Consider the following 21007-nt stretch of genomic DNA (forward strand, 5'->3'; position numbering starts at 1 on the left):
GTCCTTCGACTACATTCATTGCTAAACAGTTTAGACTAAAACAATAGGAAAAAAAAATGCTTTCTGAAAAATTCCACACCACTCTTCATGAAAGAAAAACCCAGAGGACAGACAAATAACTAAAACAAGATGGAGAGGAATAATAATTCGGTGATAAAATTATGAGATATTTTCAATACACAGAGCAACTTATTTGCTCACTTAAGCTTCTTCAACTTGTCTGAAGCCAGTAAAGTAGCTAAATCACTATTTTAGCCGATTTCTTCTAGTCAGAAGTCTACTTCTAAGGACAAAATTGCTTGGGGAATTCATCAGCATGCTAAGTTACATGCCTCCACGTGAGTGAGCTCTTAGTAAATAGTCATGTTTTGAATTTGCTTGACACTCAGTGTAACCAGTTTAGGTTTAATTTGTATTTCTTTCCATATTTTTCCCCCAGCGTGACAGGTGCAAAACCATGTGCAGTTGGTGTGGGTGCTCATCAAGTTACAAAGGCACATGCTAAGAAAGGGATTCTCCTGGCAGGCTGTGGACATACACAGGCATCAAGGATACTGCAGGTATTCTAGTGATGGACTAAAACAGTCTATTCTGGTCCAGTAACTGGAGTAAATTTCTCAGGGTTTATAAAACTCTAGATAGAGGACAGGAACTACACATTATGGGGACTTCACTCTTTCTTAATTCAAAGTTGTTTTCCCATTTCCTTTCCATAAAGAGGAATAGACAAACATAAGAGGAGACAGGTATTAAGATTCTTGGTCTTGCTGCCATGCATATATAAGTTCCACTTCTTTGTCCTTTTAGTTTCCAGTGCTAAATGCATTTCTGACGCTATGGAAAAGCAACAGATCTTGATATCATCAGTCACCTACTAATATTGTAATTAAAATTGCGTAGACTATTTTATATATATAGATATACACGTGCCAGCGTAGGCACCCAGACAGAGCTGGTGAGAGGGGAGGCTGCAGTGCAGACCTCAGAGTGTAGTAGGTGCTTCCACTTTTCTCTTGAGGCGACGGTTCACAATGGGCAGGGCTGCACTCGGTGTGCCCTGGTGGAGGTCCTCCTGCAGCAGGTGGCTGAGCTGCAGGAGACTGTTGGTAAGATAAAAGATGTCAAGGAAGCTGAGAGGGAGCTGGACTGCTTGCTCCAGGCCCAAACTCTGCAGGGGCCAAAAGTGTCCATCATAACTCATACAGGAAAGAAGGAAGGCATTAACCCTGGAAGCTGGGAAATAGTAACAAAAAAACCCAAGAAAATAAGGAGGAAGAGGTCAATTAACAGCAAGGGGCTTCCTCCTAAATCTGACGTCCCCACCCAGAACCGCTTCACAGTTCTGCAGGGGCCTAACAAGGAAACACACACCTCACCAAATGAAGAACCAGCTGAGGCACCACTAGAGAGGATCACTACTGGTGCCTCCAGAAAAAAGCAGCGGGTCATAGTAGTAAGGTACTCCACTTTGAAAGGCACAGAGGCACCTGTCTGTCGGCCTGATCTGGTCTCGAGGGAGGTGTGTTGCCTGCCGGGGGCTTGGATCTGGGATGTTGCAGACATGCTGCCTGGTCTACTAAGTCCTACTATTACCCCCTTAAAGTGATCCGTGTGGGTGCTAGCGATATAGATAGCAGTAGCCTGGAGAACATTAAGAAGGACTACAGAACCCTGGGAGAGGCGCTTAAGGGCTCTGGAGCTCAGATAGTTTTTTCATCAATTCTCCAGGATAAAGGGGAGGACCTTAAAAAAGCTAGGTGGATTTGGCAGGTGGTGCCATAGTCAGGGGTTTGGGTATTTAGAACATAGGTCTCAATTTGGGAGGCCAGGTCTACTGGAGGCAGGTGGAGCTGCTCTGACAAAGAAGGGGAAGAGCTGTTTTGGTAGGAGGCTTTCCAGGCTGGTCAAGAAAGCTTTAAACTAGATGTGTTGGGAGAGGGGGGCATTGATCCATCCCAACACACCCGGTCAGTTGCCAGCACCTGTAATAAATGCTTGGAGTGATGCAGAGACATTTCAGCTGCTCCAGCCATTGAGTTGGCTTCATTTGGAGCTTAGCTCAGATGCCTCTATACAAATGCCTGTCGTATGGGGAAAAACAAAAGGAATTAGAGATGTGTGCATGGCTACAGGGATATGATGTCATTGGTATCACAGAAACATGGTGGGATTGCTCCTATGACTGGAGTGTTGGAATGGAAGGTTACAGGCTGTTTAGAAACATCAGGCCAGGCAGACGGGGAAGGGGCATTGCTATTTACGTCAGTGATAGGCTGGAGAGTATGGAACTCTGTCCGAGGACAGGTGATGAGTTAACAGAGTGTTTGTGGGTCAGGGTCAAAGGGAGAACAGCAATGGGGGACATTAGTGTGGAGATCTGTTACAGACCGCCTGATCAAGAGGACTCAGTGGATTAAGTGCTCTATAGACAAATAGGAACAGTCTCATGCTCCTAGGCCCTTGCCCTTATGGGGGACTTCAACAATCCTGGTATCTGTTGGAGGGACAGTACAGCCCAGCACAAGCAATCCAGGAGGTTCCTTGATTGTGTGGAAGACAACTTCCTCTTGCAAGTAATAGAGGAGCCAACAAGGAGAGGCGCTATGCTTGACCTTGTGCTCACTAACAGGGAGGGGCTGGTTGGAAATGTGACGCTCCGGGGCAGCCTTGGCTCTAGTGATCACGAGATGGTTGAGTTTGAGATCTTCAGGACAGTGAGAAGAGCATGCAACAAGCTCGCTGCCCTGAACTTCAAGAGAGCAGACTCCAGCCTCTTCAGGAGCCTGCTTAGTGAGGTTCGATGGGATATAGCCCTAGAGGTCAAGGGGGCCCAAGACTGCTGGTTGATATTCAAGGATCACCTGCTACGTGCTCAGGAGTGTTGAATCTGGACTAGAAAGAAGTGCAGCAGGAGGGCCAGGAGACCTCCATGGATGGACAAAGAGCTGCTGAGGAAACTTAGAGAGAAAAAAGAAGCTTATAAAAGGTGGAAGCAAGGACAAGCAGCCTGGGAGGAATACAGGGATATTGTCTGGGAAGCTACGAACCAGGTTAGGAAAGCTAAGGTCCAGCTAGAATTAAATCTGGCAATGGATGTGAAAGATAACAGGAAAGGATTCTATAGGTATGCAGCAAATAAAAGACAGAGTAGGGACAACATGGGCCCTCTCCGGAAGCTATCAGGAGAACTGACTGCTCTGGATTTGGAGAGGGCTGAGGTTCTTAATGACTTCTTTGCCTCAGTCTTCACTAGCAAATGCTCTGACCACACAACCCAAGTCTTGGAAAGCAGATGCAGGGACTGTGAAAATGAAGACCTTAGGCCCACTGTAGCAGAGGATCAGATTCGAGGCCATCTTACGAACCTGAATGTGCACAAGTCCATGGGACCTGATGAAATCCATCCACGGGTCCTGAACGAGCTGGCGAATAAAGTTGCTAAACCACTGTCCATCATATTTGAAAAATCCTGGCAGTCAGGTGAAGTTCCCGGCAACTGGAAGAAGGGTAATATAAGCCCCATTTTCAAGAAGGGGAAAATGGAAGACCCAGGGAAATACAGACCAGTCAGTCTCACCTCTGTGCCTGGCAAAATCTTGGAGCAGATTCTCCTGGAAAGCATGCTAAGGCACATGAAAAACAACGAGGTGGTTGGTGACAGCCAACATGGCTTCACTAAGGGGAAATCCTGCCTGACCAATTTGGTGGCTTTCTATGATGGGCCTATGGAACTGATGGACAGCGGCAGAGCAGTTGACATCATCTACCTGGACTTGTGCAAAGCGTTCAACACTGTCCCACACAACATCCTTGTCTCTAAATTGGAGAGACATCAATTTGATAGATGGACCACTCGGTCGACAAAGAACTGGCTGGATGGCTGCACGCAAAGAGTTGTGGTCAACAGCTCAGTGTCCAGATGGAAAACGGTAATGAGTGGTATCTTTCAGGGATCGGTGTTGGGACCGGTCCTGTTCAACATCTTTGTTGGCAACATGGACAGTGGGATAGAGCGCACCCTCAGCAAGTTTGCTGACGACACCAAGCTGTGTGGTTTGGTTGATACGCTGAAGGGAAGGGAGGTCACCCAGAGGGACCTTGACATGCTTGTGAGGTGGGCCAATGCCAACCTCATGAAGTTCAACCAAGCCAAGTGCAAGATCCTACACCTGGGTCGAGGCAATCCCAGGCACAGCTACAGGTTGGGTGGAGAAGAGATTCAGAGCAGCCCTGCAGAGAAGGACTTGGGGGTGTTGGTTGATGAGAAACTGACCATGAGCCGGCTCCAGTGTGCGCTCGCAGCCCAATAAGCCAACTGCATCCTGGGCTGCATCAAAAGAAGCGTGACCAGCAGGTCAAAGGAGGTGATCCTGCCCCTCTACTCTGCTCTTGTGAGACCTCACTTGGAGTACTGTGTACAGTTCTGGTGTCCTCAACATAAAAAGGACATGGAGCTGTTGGAGCAAGTCCAGAGGAGGGCCACAAGGATGATAAGAGGGCTGGAGCACCTCCCATATGCAGACAGGCTGAGAGAGTTGGGGCTGTTCAGCCTGGAGAAGAGAAGGCTGCATGAAGACCTCATAGCAGCCTTCCAGTATCTGAAGGGGGTCTACAAGGATGCTGGAGAGGGACTCTTCCTTAGGGACTGTAGTGGTAGGACAAGGGGTAATGGCTTCAAACTTAAACAGGGGAAGTTTAGATTAGACATGAGGAAGTTCTTTACTGTGAGGGAAATGGAATGGGTTGCCCAAGGAAATTGTGAATGCTCCATCCCTGGCAGTGTTCAAGGCCATGTTGGACAGAGCCTTGGGCCACATGGTTTAGTGCGAGGTGTCCCTGCCCATGGCAGGGGGGTTGGAACTAGATGATCTTAAGGTCCTTTCCAATGCTAACTATTCTATGATTCTATGATTCTATGAAAATAGCACTTTTTGAAGTGAATTTCCCATGATACTTGATACCATTTCACTTACTCCTCTGTAGTCTGCGACCATTCAACTTCTGGATTTTTGCTGTAGCACAGTAGAGCAAATGAAGAAAGGAAAGGGAGGCAGGAAGAACTGGAGACAGCTGGGTTTTTGTTAATGACAGAATGAATACCCCCTAAAATCATCAAACTATTAAGGTGGGAGTGTAATATGAAAATCTTCTCAGGTTTTAAGGAACTTGGGACAACGAGAGGAAAGGAGAAGAAAGAAGGGAAGAAAAGCTGTCAGAAACATAAAAGATTTTGGGTTATAAGGCAGTAAGGAGAGAAAAGATGTGGTGATGGAATAAATAGGAGAAGGAGGAAAAGGACTAAAATACAGAATGGATAGAGGAAAGGAGAGTAAACGTGTTAATATTGAAGTGATATTTTCTATAGTGCTATTTTTCAGTTTTCTGGCAAATGTCCTACTATTGCTGATTTTAGGAGAAAGAGCTGGGAAGACTGTTTTATGAACTCATTTCATTAGCTTCACTGTCTACTGTGGACTCTGTAGTTAAATGTGGGATCTGCTGAATGATCACTGACACTGCTATTAGTCATAACAGAAAGAAAATTGATTATTTTGTAGTCTTGAGAGGTTTTTCTTAACTTCTTTTTCTTCCAGTGAATAATTCTGTAGAAATATTCAGCCACAAAATCCTGCTACATAAACCTGTAACTTTCGAAGACATTCAGAAAAGGGATTTCATGTTTGCAATATTATATACAGTATAGAAGTCTCCTGTCAATTATAGAATGATAGAATCAATTAGGTTGGAAAACATCTTTAAGATCAAGTCCAGCCAAGCCAAGACCACCACCAAGCCAAGCCAACCCCAGCACTGCCAAGACCACCACTAAACCATGTCACTGGGGTCTCATCTACACAGTTTTTGAACACTTCCAGGGATGGTGACTCCACCTCTTCCCTGGGCAGCCATTTTCCAATACCTGATCACCCTCTCTGTGAAGAAATTGTTCTTAATATCCAATCTAAACCTCTCCTGGTGCAGCTTGAGACCATTACCTCTTGTCCTATCGCTTGTTACTTGGGAGAAAAGACCAACCCCACCTCACTACAACCTCCTTTCAGGTAGTTGTAGAGAGCGATAAATTCCCCCCTGGGCCTTCTCTTCTCTAGACTAAACAATCCCAGTTCTATCGGCCATTCCTCATCAGACCTGTGCTCCAGGCCCTTCAGCAGCTTCACTGCCCTTCTCTGGACCCGCTCCAGCACCTCAGTGTCTGTCTTGTAGTGAGGGGCCCAGAACTGAGCACAGGATTCATGGTGTGGCCTCACCAGTGCAGATCGCTACCCTGGCCCTGCTGACCACACTGTTACAGATGGCTGGCTTGCGTTCAGCTGGCCATCAATCAGCACCCTCAGGCCCTTTTCTGCTGAGCAGCTTTCCAGCTACTCATCCCCAAGCCTGTAGCATTGTATGGTTTGTTGTGGTCCAAGTGCAGGACCTGGCACTTGGCCTTGTTGAACCTCATACAGCTGGCTACAACCCATTAATCCAGCCTGTCTAGTTCCCTCTGTGAAGCCTTCCTACCCTCCAGCAGATCAACACTCATGCCCAACTTGGTATCTGCAAATTTACTGGGGGTGCACCACTTGATTTCCTCATCCAGATCATCAATAAAGATAAAAAACACTGGCCCAATAGTGAGCCCTGGGGGACACCACTAGTGACTGGTCACCAACTAGATGTGACACCATTCACCACTACTCTTCGGGTTCAGAAGTTATGTGGTACACCTTCACTCTTTTGTTCTCTCTTACTTGTTTTCTCAAAATACATACTAAAACTTGGAAGGGAATAGGCTGTATCTTCACATTTTCTGACACTGATTCTGCCTGATCTATGAGATTTTGTACAAATACAAAACATAATTATATTTCAGAAACATCCCTCTCTGCCTTTTTTGTTTCATTTATTTTAGTCTCTGAACTGTAATATTGGTTTTTTTTATGTGAGCTGTGATTAACAGTGATAGTATCATTTTTCTCCTTCCATTTATTTCCAGTGTCTAATGCAAACACAGGTGAAGGGGGAAAAAAGTACTCTTATGCTGATTCTGCTGCGATGCATCTCAGTAGCGCAATTCTCTGGCATCAGCAGTGTTGTTATTCTAATTGGTTTCATACAGCTTGCTGAACTGTGATGACAATCTTCATGTTCTGTAACATCTAGGCAATACCTTGTTGGAAAACAGGTTGTTTGCAGGATTTTTTTTCTTCTCAAATGAATCATAGAAATTGGAGATAGAAAGATCAAATCAGAAGTGGTAATCTAATTCCCTTCTGTAAAAGTGGATAAGTTACTCAGGCAAATCGATTTGGTCTCTGAAATACTGCTGTCACAGTAGCAGTGTCTGATGTTCAAAGGGAATAGATGTCCTGACCTTGAAAATACACCTGCCCAGTGAACTGTATAAAAAACAGTCCAGGTAGATACCAAAGCCAAAACCAAGATCACAGAACTTGTGACATCCACCACTATATCTGGCTATCCTGGTTTCTAACTTCCATCTGCAAGACAGCAGGGTTTGTTGATTCATTTCAATGCCATTACAAGCTTTCTAGATATTTTATGTTATGTCTTAGTTCACCCTTGGCTGAGTGGACAAACATAACCTAAGTTAGGAATGATTTAAACAGAATTACATCTGACTTTACATTTTGTGAAAAACACCTATATAACTGAAAAACCCCCATATATTTGCACTCTGAATGGGGCACATAACTACAGAAATATGTATTCTGAGTATCCAGAAATATACATATGGCAGTTCAAACTTTTGTCAAATAGCAATTAAACTATTTATTTTATTCACATCTACTGGAGATTTGACAAATCTCATGACTACTTCTTTAACAAGAGCCACCCTCATCTATTATATCTATATTACAAAACTACAAAACTGTATGACAGTACCACTTTAATACAATCTTGTTACCAAAGTAAATATGTATCAGATAGATATTACTGTGATGAAATTTTAGAGGTTTCCATAAAAGAACAGAAGTCTTGTTCAATTTGCTGCTACATCTAAAGCAAAATATCTTGGACATGAACCTACTATGTAAAGCCTCAAAGCAAAATATTTCATGGCACTGCATAATGTTATAGAAAGATGAGAGTATCCTGAGGTTCACTGGCAGCTCCAACTGCTATTATCTAAAGTAATTTTTAAAACTGCACTTCTTAAAAATCTTTAAAAACAACCCAAACTCTGATCACCTGTAGATTTTTAAGTTTAGATCCACAAAGATCTTCAGTCAACTCCCGTCAACTACATTAGGTGCTTAAATGTGCAATGGTAGTCTAGACCTTTTCTTTACTGCTGCTTTGAGTTCTCAGGTGCTTTATATTTCATGTCACATAAATTCATCCAGCACTGCCCTTCTTGGCACACGCAGAAATACCTCAGTCTTACCAGAACTGAGATATTCAATATCCCATGCACTTACCAAATCTACTGCCTAGTATAAACTAAGTACTCCTATCATGGGAGGTTCAATACAAGAGACATTTTCAAAGCAGCCCTGAAATGTCATACAAAGCTGCCAGAGGCAAGATACATCTCCAAATCTGTACCACTCATCCAGCATATGGATTCAATTCGTTTGTCTGCATTACAGTAAATCTCACATCACTTTCTTTTCATGACTGAGCCACCAAAAATAGCACTGACAAATATTTTTAGACTTTAAGGAGAGCAGTAGCTGTCTCACAGGTGTGCCATGGGACTACAGAAAAAGATAGTAGGTGATAAAGTCACAGAAAACTGTATGCCATTTGGCATATCTGCAAAATTACACACATCCACATATTTTTTGGCTATATTCAACTTGGAACTGACACCAGAATCCTCCATTCCTTTATTCTGTTTACTATATAATTCCTCACTGCCATTTCATGCATCTAATTTTCTTGGCCAGAAGATGGCATAGGCATTTCAAATTAAATTGCTGCTGCAGCTTCGCTGAAAGTTTCTGTATGATAAATATTATAATCTAAATACAGTATAACCTTTTCAGAGCATATCAGTATGATCTTTCATTTATGCTGTGCTGATTATGTCAAATTTTCTTCAACTTGCAGCACACTGGAATAAAGTATTACAATATGGAGTATTCTGATAACATGGTCTTTAACAAATCTATTCTTCCACATCTCTCAAATATACTGTTAAGCAGTTCTCCAGCTGTTGATCTGTGAGATTCAGCAACCTGAATTTCTATTAACTGCAGTTAAAAGCTGAGATTATTTAGGTCATTGCAGTATCTTGGTGCTCACAAGCTACCTGTGTGACGTCATTACAGCTGTAGGTAATTGCCTTGTATGTAATTAGCACAGCTGGTTTCATTAGTGTCGTAACTAGATGATATAGGGTCTGAAAATCTCTTCTATTATGTGACAGAGGTTTACAATTGAATGAGGTTTTAAAAAAATTGTTAAATAATACAAGGTGTTTCTTCAGCTTAAAAGGAAAGTTTTTCCTACTTATGCTTAGAACTAAAAAGCTCATTGTGGTCTTTACGCCAGTTAAAATTTCCCTGCATCGCCATGGGCAGCATCAGGGTTAATTTGCTAATGAGAAGCAAAACCCACAGGCCTATCATGCTATTCAAATTTAATGTGCACATGGACTTCTTGATTCAGGCCATGTTTATAAATAGTACCTCTAGTTTAAAAATAGGTTTTTGAGATCTAGGGGAGTTGATATTATGATCTGTAAAGTGAATGAAGCTCCCAGGAGTAACTGGAGCTTATGTAATATTTATTCCTACATTTTTGCTCAGCTGTTTTGTGCTATTTTGATGCTGAGCTGCAGGGACTGTTAGTTTCTTAAACCTTTCAAATCTGTCTTCAGTGAAGTTGGGATTGTCTGCATGACTGCTTGTCTAGGTAACCTTACTTGGATTTGGAATTTTACTTAAGAAACAGTGGTCATTGTCTTCACTACATGTATTTTCATTCAACAATTTTTATTGCACAGGACCTTTGTGGAATCCCAAACTGTGCTGCCAGGTACAGCAAGTTTCCAATATTAAGTTAATTCTAGAAAGATTAAAGACAGATCTTTTTCTTGAAACATTATGACTTGTTAAGTTCCCAGGGAGACTAGTTATTGAGTCTGTAGTGTTAAACTCTGTCTCCAGATACAAGAAGTAGGATATTTTATTAAACTTACATTAGGCACTCACAAAAACAGTTTTAATGCCTTGATTTCCCCCCCCCCCCCCGATGTTTTGCAAGTGAAATACCAGTGCTAATGGAACAACATTCAGGGCAAAAATGTTCATGGAATATGAAATAGATATAGTGTATTTGTCATTGAGACACTATTTTGTGCACGGAAACAGCCATGAGAGAAGCAAAGGCCTAAGAAAATGCTTTTTTATGGAAGAAGTTCAGCTTATAGTGGTAAAATGAAGCATATCATATTGAATATTATGCTTAGCCTTCTAATTCTGCTTTCTTCATAAACTAGCCCTTATTTCATGTGATGTCTTATATTCTATAACCAGAGACTTAGTCACTCCTACCTTTTAGTTGTGAATGGAAGTTATTAGTTTTCTAAACCAGGTGTTTTAATATCTACCTGTCAGTGCTGTCACTTTTGCTACATGTAAAAGTGTGATGCTGTGCTCAGTTATAACTATAAAGTACCACATTTAATTATTCTACTGCTCCAGGCCCTCAGTGGCATGTGCCTAATCTTAGCCTTGTTTTCAGATAGCGTAAACACCCAGATTAACATTCTGAGAAAGGATTGGATTAATCAGACACATTTCAAAATGCCAAAAAAAAAATAAAAATCTGTAAGCTATCATTGAAGAAAATCAGTAGAAGTATTAGAGTGATCAAAAATCAGTACTTTAAGTAAATATTAAATAACAAATTGGTGCCATTAAATATATAAAAACTGCATATATAATAATCTTAGCAATATTATATGTGAATACCTCCGGAGTTCTAGAAAAGTTGATCTAAATTTATAGCAAAGCATCCTGTTAAGCCTTGTTAGGAAACAATCAGAAATGACCAGCATATCTGGCAGTATCTGTCAGGCGATAAAAATTTATTAGATAAGAATAGCATGGACCTAGTAGTTAGAAATTAAGTTTGATCTTGTAATTGGTCCAACACTGTAGATGTTTACACTATCCTCCTTCCTTAAAGATATGCTTACCAACTGAACTTTAAAAGACTGAATTGATGGCCACTGAAACAAAAACTTCGTACATGACTTCAAATGATAGCTGCATGTACTGTTCAGTCTTATCTAAAAGCAAAAACATCTCCAGTTAGCATAAAGACTTTAAAGCTCTCTTAGCTAAATATGGTGCAACCTGAGGCACAAATGCATAAACAGGAAGCATGAATATTATATGCTTCAACATGTAGTAACATGATGAAAATGTGATGGTGTCTGGAAAGCATTTGTTGTAAGAAGCCAATACACTGTTTATACAGGAAATAATTTGAAATAGCTTAACAGAAATAGTGACCTAGCAGCCAATATTAAAAGATATAGGAATATCTTGGAAAAAAGGGGAATAGAAGCCTGGCTAATGTTGCCAGCAAAATGAGATCTCTAAAATTCATGCAGATTTCCTTAGTACCAAAAAATTCTAGCTGGAGTCCTTAATGCTTTAAAGCATTATTTTGTTCCATAGATATCTATGGATACTTTTTTACAATATAGTTTTTTTCTCAGGTTAAAAGGTTTGGAAGAGTTAAAATACTTCAATCTCAGCGCTTGAGGAAAGAGGTCTTTAGACCACACCTCCCTCAGTTCTCCTAAAATTGCAGAAAGAACTAGTCCTTTGTGATCTGCTGACAAAGTGCTTAGCCCTTCAGTCTAAATTTATGGGGGGCATTCAGCACCACTCAGGCTAAGTATTTTTTTTTTCCCATTAATATTCTGCACTTATTCACATTGCTAGAAATTTCTGGAAAATTTCTAATTCCCATTAACTTCAGGACATACTTAGCACTAATTGTAGGGAATAACAACCTCCACACTAATTTTTATATGTTATGCAGCTACAAGTTGCTATTGATACAACTACATCATGTAGTTCTTATTTGATGCTCTCATAGTCATTTTGACATCATGACACTTAAACCCATAAGCATTTTGTTGATAATCTGTTAGGGTCACAATTTTTACACTCAATTTATGTTGTACTTTGTTCTTGGAAAAGTCTAATTGTCTCAGAGAGCACTTGTTTGTTTTCTGTGGAAAAGTCTAATTGTCTCAGAGAGCATTTGTTTGTTTTCTGTTGCTTTAATGCAGTTTTCTATTCAGCAGGAATGTATGATGTTGCTATGTGTTTGCTGAGCAGACAATAGCAGAAAAAGGTGTCTTTTTCAGTAAGGGTGGTAAAAATATTTAATGGAACATTACTTTAGACTGCATCTAAAAGCATAGCCTGCTAAAGCTGATTACCAGTGGATTATCTTTCTTCCCACATACATTCATAGCACAGTATTTGCTTAAATTTATTCAAGTTTATTTGACTTATGTCAAAGTCAAGAAATTCAACCTCAATTCAGCTAGCTGCTGTTAATGCACAGTAACGCATTCTTTAGTTCTATAAATCACACTTTTTTTCACTCTCCAAAGATAATGAATACTTTTTATTCAAAGAAGAGTTATTAATTTTGGTTTTGTGGCTTTTTTAGAGGGTTCAATATGGAGCTTCAGGCTTTGTTTATAGCACTCTGTTCAAATCCAACCCTGAAGATAATAGTTTTTTCCTATATCTTTTTTTATGGTACTCACCTCTACAATACCAAGTGTTCCACAAAGATAAGAGTTTAATTTCACAATATGTCATTAAATATATGGGAATTTGATAAAACATCACTATTTTCCACTAATGGTGGGTGTCTAAATCACATATTTTAAATCTCATATTTTAAAATTGTGTATACTGTATAACACATGAAGGCTTATGATTTTTTTAATAATTTCACGTCCGACTCCAGAGTCTGAAAAAATGAACCTCAAAACATACAACAAACATACGAATCCCAAATGAATTTTTACTTAAATTTTCTATTTTATCTTAATGATAAAGTTGTTGTGCTCACAAGGAAAATGTATCTGAACTCAAGTTTGAAGATAACCCTTCCTGAAAGGCAGGTTAAAAGTCCTCTCTGCAAGCAAGTATCTGGTTTCCAGGCATTTTCTAGCCCATGCTTTGGTCATCCAGCTGACACACTAACCATGAGCTGGCTGCCTGCAACTTAGTTTCCAAAGTCATGATTTTTTTAATAAGATATAGGCTGCCAGGCTATCCTGCTAGCCTCCAATTTTCACATGAAACAGTTTGTATTTCTAAGACTTTCAGTTTGTTGCTCTACAGCAGCCAGCTGAGAAGATGAGAAAACCATGGCACACCAGTTTATGGAAGCCTGAAATTTGTCTGATTCAGAGAGAATGCCTATTCTTCCTGGACTCAGTTGTTTCTTAAGCACAGGGTTGCTAAAACTAACATATACCACCTGTCTTCTTTCAGCAATGGGAAAAACCCCTTTTAGCTTTGTGCTTATAGCTGAATCTTTTGGCTCAAGTGGGTAAATAATATTAGCAATATTAATGGAGAGCACTAGCAGATGTTGCAGTGGATGGCCAAGAGAGAAGCTTGGGATGAGCAGTTTCCAGCTAAGCAGAAAATTTATAAACAAATATAAATAGGAATTTGAAGTATTACGTTTAAATAAGTGTCCCGGTTCTGTGTCCACCTGGAGACATAAATATGGTTCCATTTCATCAAACCTACAACGTTTCGGGCAGGGAAAACAACTTGCCAACAGCAGCTTTTCATTCACTTTCCACTTCTCGATTCGTAAGACAAGCACAGAGCTCTGAGTTTCATCTAGTCTCTTTATTCTTGTATCACTTGCCATTATGTCAAGGGTAAATTCTGAAAGTGATGTTTTTTTCTTTTGTCATCTTCTGCTTAAAGAACCTCTGTTGTTTGTTCTGAAATGACCTGAAATCTTCCAAAGCCTTAAGGATAAGCATATTTCAGTCTGGCAGTGAATTCCCAGGCAAAAGAAGAAACAACTACAGACACTATGAAGAGAAAGTGGTTTATAAATACAAAATCCATGAAAACTAGCATAGTAATTTTTTAACTGATGCCATTTTTCCCAGCTGCTATTAGTATAAATATCAAATGTGGTACTTTGTGCATGTATCAAAATTTAAACAAAAGAGAATATGTAGCATCCTGAGCCAGATTAATTTCTATGTTTTTCTCTGTAGGTGTTTGCAGATTTGAAATCTCTACGTAGCCATCTTATGCATAAAATTAGTGAAAGGATATGCCTTTTAAGATGTTTGTGATAATATATTGAAAAAGTAGTTTTGAGAATTATAACAGCTAAAATGCCCTATTGGTCCATAGATATTTTTACCTTTTCTTTTAACCTATTTTTATCTATTTGTATTTTGTCTGCTTAAAATAAGCCCACAAAGCAGTTCACCAAGCCCACTTTTTACTAGTAATGAAATTCTATGTTATATAAAACTAGCAATATGTTTCCTTACAGGTTGCAATAGGAGCTCATATTTCATCTTCAGTGAATAATCTCAGAATTCCAAAATATAATCTCAGACACAAACATACCTATGTATACACACTCATTTATCTCCCTACACACATGCATGTATATATATACATTTATAGCTTTCTGCAGATATGGACATGAATAACTAGACCAAAACACATAGTAATTAGTTTTAAAAAATGAACAAAAGCTATATCAATGTATCATGTGACCTTCTTAGAAGCTAGAGTGGTTTGGAGACATTCAGATGAATTACCATTTAAGCAACTAAGAAAAAGAACATAAAAGCTATGCTCAAAAATAAACTCAAAACATGTAGTTATGATGGTTGCATTGTCTTTGAAGTACAGAGAGGGCTTCTGTCAAGAACTAACACAGTCTAAAATGATCTTCCTTTGTTTTAATTAAAAAGTGAAGCAAGATCATGGATCATTGCTTAATTTTCCAGTTTGGAGGCAGGGAAGAACATGGCATCAATAGTGTTTGGGAACTGTCAAGGTCACTGCCCAGCACTACTTCTTTTACTGAAGAGCATGTCTTTTAATTTAGGAAAAAGAACTTAGTGTGTGTTCAGCTAGGCTCATAGAAGTTAAATTTAATTAAGTGCTAGCCATAAGATTCAAAAAGAATCACTTTAAAAGTCACATTAAAGTAATGGAAGCTTGAAATACAAATGGGGAAAAAAAAAGGTTTTAATTTCAGGACTGGAAAAGTTAAGGGATATTGTAAGGAAAGGGAATTAAATATAGAAGGTAAATGTGAGTTGCAATTTATTAGTAGTAATATTATTTGTGCTGATTTTTCAAGAGAGACAATTTAAAAGCTAAACAAAGCTTGAAGTTGTGAATGTTTTTATTTGATGTGAATTCTGAGTCTGTGTGATTGGAAGAATCCAAATGAGACTATAAAAAATATTAGGTCATGGTAATTAAAATCAAAGACAGTTTCTTTTAAAAAGAGCATCTTTAAGTTAAGGTACTTCCTCTTTAGATTAATAATGAGTGTCTTATTTCTGATATATGACAATGAATTTTAATCTAGAAAGCAGACAATAATTACATTTAAAGATTTCCACTAAGGCTACTCATTAACATGTTGAGAGCAGAAGTGACAGAAAAGAGCAAAAGAAAAACTAATACTTGCCTTTTATATTTATTTTACAGGAAATGTGTTTGTTGTAAGCCTGGCAGTTGCAGACTTGGTTGTAGCAATCTACCCATATCCACTGGTGCTCACATCTGTATTTCACAATGGATGGCATCTGGGATACCTTCACTGCCAGATTAGTGGCTTCTTGATGGGCCTAAGTGTCATTGGATCAATCTTCAATATTACAGGCATCGCTATCAATCGGTACTGCTATATCTGCCACAGTCTCAAATATGACAAGCTGTACAGTGACAAGAACTCATTGTGCTATGTTGTTCTTATCTGGGTCCTAACATTTGTTGCTATTGTGCCCAACCTGTTTGTGGGATCACTTCAGTATGACCCCAGGATTTACTCATGTACATTTGCACAATCAGTGAGCTCAGCATACACAATAGCAGTTGTGTTTTTCCATTTCCTGCTTCCCATAGCCATTGTTACTTTCTGTTACTTGAGAATATGGATCCTTGTTATTCAGGTAAGGCGAAGGGTTAAACCAGATAACAACCCCAGGCTGAGACCACATGACTTCAGAAACTTTGTAACCATGTTTGTGGTATTTGTACTGTTTGCGGTCTGCTGGGCTCCTTTGAACTTTATTGGCCTTGCTGTGGCTGTCAACCCAGCCACTGTAATCCCTAGGATTCCAGAGTGGTTGTTTGTAACTAGTTATTACATGGCATATTTCAACAGCTGCCTTAATGCTATCATATATGGACTCCTGAACCAGAACTTCAGAAGAGAATACAAGAGAATTATAGTCACTTTTTGTACAGCAAAAAATTTTTTCCAGGATAGTTCTAATGATGTGGGAGATAGGATAAAAAGTAAACCTTCTCCATTAATTACAAACAACAATCAAGTGAAGGTGGACTCTGTATAAAAATGGGATCTTATTATTGTCACTCAACAGCATTCAAATAAAACATCTGTTTTATTAGACCTATGGTTAAATATTATAGTGAAATATCTCCTACACTGAAAACACTTTGATCAAATTTCTTGCATGGTATTTAGAAACTCAAGTTACAGAGCATTGACATACAGATCCTATTATACAGTGGGACATCTCCTGTATAATAACACAATGATATCCTTGAGGGAATTACAAAATTATGCATGGATACTTCCTACCCCCTCTTTTCCCCCATTAAATGGAGATAAACCACTTGAAATAGATTGAAACAGAAGAGTCCACATCACCTGGCTCAATAAAAGAAATCACAAAACTATTCCTACCACTTTCAGGCTGCTTCTTCTGGCCAGGTGTGGTCCTGATTCTAAAACCTCCAAGGACTTCTTTTAAAAGATGAAATTAGAAATATATTAAGAAATATATTAGGAAATGTGAAGTGAGAAATCAAGGTAATTGAAAATTCATTAGGATTTTTGACAAGCACCTCTATCTATATTGCTTTGTTCGTAACATGGACATGATTACTAATTTTTTTTTGAGATTAAACCTCACCACCCCTCCTAGGAATGGCATTCTCAATTGACTTTTCAATTTTAAAATAGCTTTTGGGAGGAGAAATATATCTGGCTGATTATCTTCAAAGTTACAAGGGAAGGAGGATAAACAGCAAGGAAAGAAAAGAGTCATGATTCATCAGCTCAAGCTATTTGGGCATGAAAAAAGGTGTAGGAAGGTTGGGAAGAGAAATACAAACCACCATTCTTTCTGAAGAGACAGTAATTCATGAAATCAGGAAGTACCCCTGAGGAGTTTCTGGGGAAACACCTCTTAGAAACATAAGCAAGGAAGAACCGTTATTTCTCACTTGTGTACAGTACAGAAGTTCTAAACCTCTGTAAGAAGAAGATTAATGCATTTAAGACAAATGGTGCATGAGGATGACAGTTTTGTCTGGTTGGTAGAATCTTAACCTCATGAAAACTTGGGAAATGAAGAATATTTGCAGAATGAGAATTTAACATCCTTCTCACCTGAGAATAGCCTGAGACTATAAGTTATTTCGTAATCTGCCACAGATAAGCTTTCCAAAATAATAATTAGTTTACCACAATGGTGAACATAGTGTGATAATCTAGAACAATTAGACACTTCTAAAGAGCAAAAGAGAGAAGATGCTACTTATGACCCTGGTACAAGGAGGAACACATGGCTCTTAGAACAGGACTTGCTAAGTGGACTTTCCACAGACAGCAGGCACCTCTTCACTGAGGGGAAGCGTATACTGTGACGTGAGGAAGAATAGCTACACAAGCTGTCTGCTGCAACAATATATCCCTGTTTACAATGAAGTCCTCTGGTGGAGAAAAGTGATTCACAACAGAATTCACCTTCAAATTGACCTTAAAAAGAAGGAGCATTTTTTCTGGAAAGACACTCCAACTGTCATACCTTTTAATGCTAAAGTGTTCATACCTTCACTGACTGAGTACACTTCAGCTTTTTCAAGCCAATTTCAATCATTTCAACTGGACTAAGAGTTTCTGAATAGTCATCAGACTTCTGTTAATCTATATTAAAATGTGGTCTTTACCTAAACAGTTTGCTTAAATTATTACTTGCTGTACTGGAAATGTTTTTGAGCTTATATGTCTTAGAAACCAACAGTCACTCTATGTCATTTAATTCCTTGAACTGCATACAAATCTAACAGCATTTCATCTTTCTTGGATCATAGCTTGACTTAATAATGAACTAAAAGGGAACAAATTCATATTGACTTGAAAATCTCATTGACACTTCATCAACTGAGCAGTTTCTTACCTGAAAAATAGGTGCCTCATGTCAAGTTGAGAACGGAACTAATGAACAACATTGCAAAACCCTAAAGGTGAACTAACAAGTCAATGCACTGCTGAGGTGCTTGACTCATATCTGTTTACATTTGCCAGTCAGAACCACTGTGTAAATAACCAGCTCTCTTCTATTGTGGTATCATTATATGATGCGATATGATACAACATGACTAACAGCATAAAGTATATCACAGCTTTCTTCACTGTGATCTCATCCTCGGAGGATGTTTAGCTCTGTAATTTTATTGCTTTGTGTGTAGTGATTTCATAATAGCAAGGGAGTCATGACCACCTTTATAAGAAAAGCTTTTCTTTGTAACAAAAACCACTGTTTAAATTCTTACAAAACTTGCCTTATTTAAAGCATATTTTCAATGAAAATAATGTCTTATGATGCATCTAACAAAGTAGCATAAAGATAGCTTAAGTAGCTTAATTATTAGTAAATTTAGACATCTTGAAGATCTTTCACTTGCCATTTCCAACAGAAAATGTACATTTGACATGTCTAAATATTTATGAGCCAGTTCAAGATACTGTATCCAATACTGTGGGTTATCTGAGGAATCAAAGTCCCCTGTAATTCACAAGTGCTAAAATATATTTTTGATGATAGTAAAAATGGTTTGCTATATACAATAAAACATATTACACCAAAGGTATATATTTTATTGAATAGGCCTATGATAAAAATGGAGAGCATTTTTCAGATCTGATATTTTGAAATATATGTATTGAATCTAAATCACAGAAATATGCATGTTGATGATGTTATGGGCTGCTAATAAAGCAATAATTTTAAGAAATTATTGTCTTGTTTTTTTCTGGGGGGAGGGAAGATTGTTAGTCTTTAGAATTTAGTTTAAATGAATATGGATGAAAAATTTGGGTAGTACCTGCTGCCCTCTTCAAATTAATTTTGCGTTTACTGCCATTCTGAAGTATGTTTTGGGTAAGGTTTGCAAAACGACTCATTGCAAAAGTGAAAGAGTAATGATCTTTAACCCTGCAGTGATGATTTCTTTTAATCAGATTCTATTGCTTCAAAGGAGTCAAAGTGATTCATTTAAGACAATCAGCAGCCTTGTCGACTGCTCATTGAAAGAGAGCATGACAACGTAAGTAAGCACCTTACAAGATCAGACTCTTCATGATCAGCATAGAAATGTCTGATGAAAATGATTGTGATTTCCAACCGTTCTAAGGAGACAGAGTTAGAAACTTACCCCAAATTAGTTGTTTTGTTGCAAGTGGATGAGCCATGACATGACATTGAATTTTCCCTTGTATGAAAGGCTTGCATAGCATGAAAGCTTTATTTAGAATTCTATCTGGAAGTTTTAGATAGTGTACTTGTCCTGTAGCAGTCATCACTCCTGGATGGATTTAATTCTAAAACATGAGTCTTAGCAGTCTACCACACCTGCAGGGACCCATCCCTTTCCTATTTCCTATCCATTTCTGGTCTGCAATTTTCCAGGACAGCTTCTAGAAGTAAATCTCCTTCCCAAACTAATCCTTTCTGCTTTCCAACCCCAGATGATGTGCTTTTGTTCCTCAGTTGTGACCATGCTATCAGCTTGGCTGTCCCTATTCCATCTGTCCAAACCAGTCAACACATGCTCTGATGTTCTTGACTCTGAAATGTCTCTGTCCTATTGTGATCTATTATGACCACTTGTGTTTTTAAGAGTAGTTTGATACCAGTTACAGTCCCTCTTACAGACAAATTAAATGCAATATTTTCAGTACTACTCATCCTCAAGAATCTATAGTTTAATACAAACATAACAATTTCTAACATGAATAAAACCCCATGAGACTCCATTCTTTAAATATAATATTGCTATATAGTCTTAAAAATATTTGCTATATAATCATAAAAATATTTGCTATATAATCTTAAAAATAATTTTATTTCTTTTAAATGCTCATGAAACCCACTAATGCCCCCAGCTTTTCCTCCACATGTCAAGAACACAGGTTCTGTACTGACGGAGGAGTTATCCCTAGAAGAAGTTGCACTTGAAATCTCATATGAGCTGTGAGTGACAGGAGGGGAAATCAAATTCAGAGTAGATACCACGAAGTATTGAATCGTTTGACAAAAAATGTCTGTTACTTAAGATTTTAAAGAAAGAAATTAGACCTTGTTTCAGGAAAAGCTCAACAATAACAAATGGTAAGGAATCATCCCTGATATTACCATCAAAAGGCTGGTATGGAAAAAGGGAGCCCATCTTGTATATGAAACCAAGATTTTAGTGGTAGTCTAAATGTTTTAATGGTCTAATAAAAAAATACAAGTTATTCTTAGTGCAGTTACAATTAAAATATCACTTCAAGTCCAGACTATCCAATTATAGAAAATCCTTACTGATTATATGATTCAAGTCATGTTTATGAGTACACATTAAGTATAGTTTTATACACAAAACATCCTAGCTTCTACTCCTTTTTCCTGGTTTTTCACTCACCCTTCCACGGTACTTCTGGGTCATCTTTGTGCTCCCATCTG

The 21007-nt window shown here is 38.7% G+C and overlaps 1 protein-coding gene across 1 annotated transcript in view; it reads left to right on the plus strand.

Annotated features, from left to right (window-relative positions):
- The window catches only part of MTNR1A (melatonin receptor 1A), a 52154-nt gene extending 35477 nt beyond the window's left edge, over window positions 1-16677 (plus strand). Inside the window, exon 2 of the mRNA XM_030493003.1 lies at window positions 15735-16677. Coding sequence (XP_030348863.1) covers window positions 15735-16603 — 869 coding nt within the window. The 3' untranslated portion in view covers window positions 16604-16677. The remainder of the gene's footprint in view (window positions 1-15734) is intronic.
- Window positions 16678-21007: the final 4330 nt, after the last annotated feature.

This window comes from Strigops habroptila, chromosome 7, assembly GCF_004027225.2.
Source record: "Strigops habroptila isolate Jane chromosome 7, bStrHab1.2.pri, whole genome shotgun sequence".
NCBI classification, from domain to species: Eukaryota; Metazoa; Chordata; class Aves; order Psittaciformes; family Psittacidae; genus Strigops; species Strigops habroptila.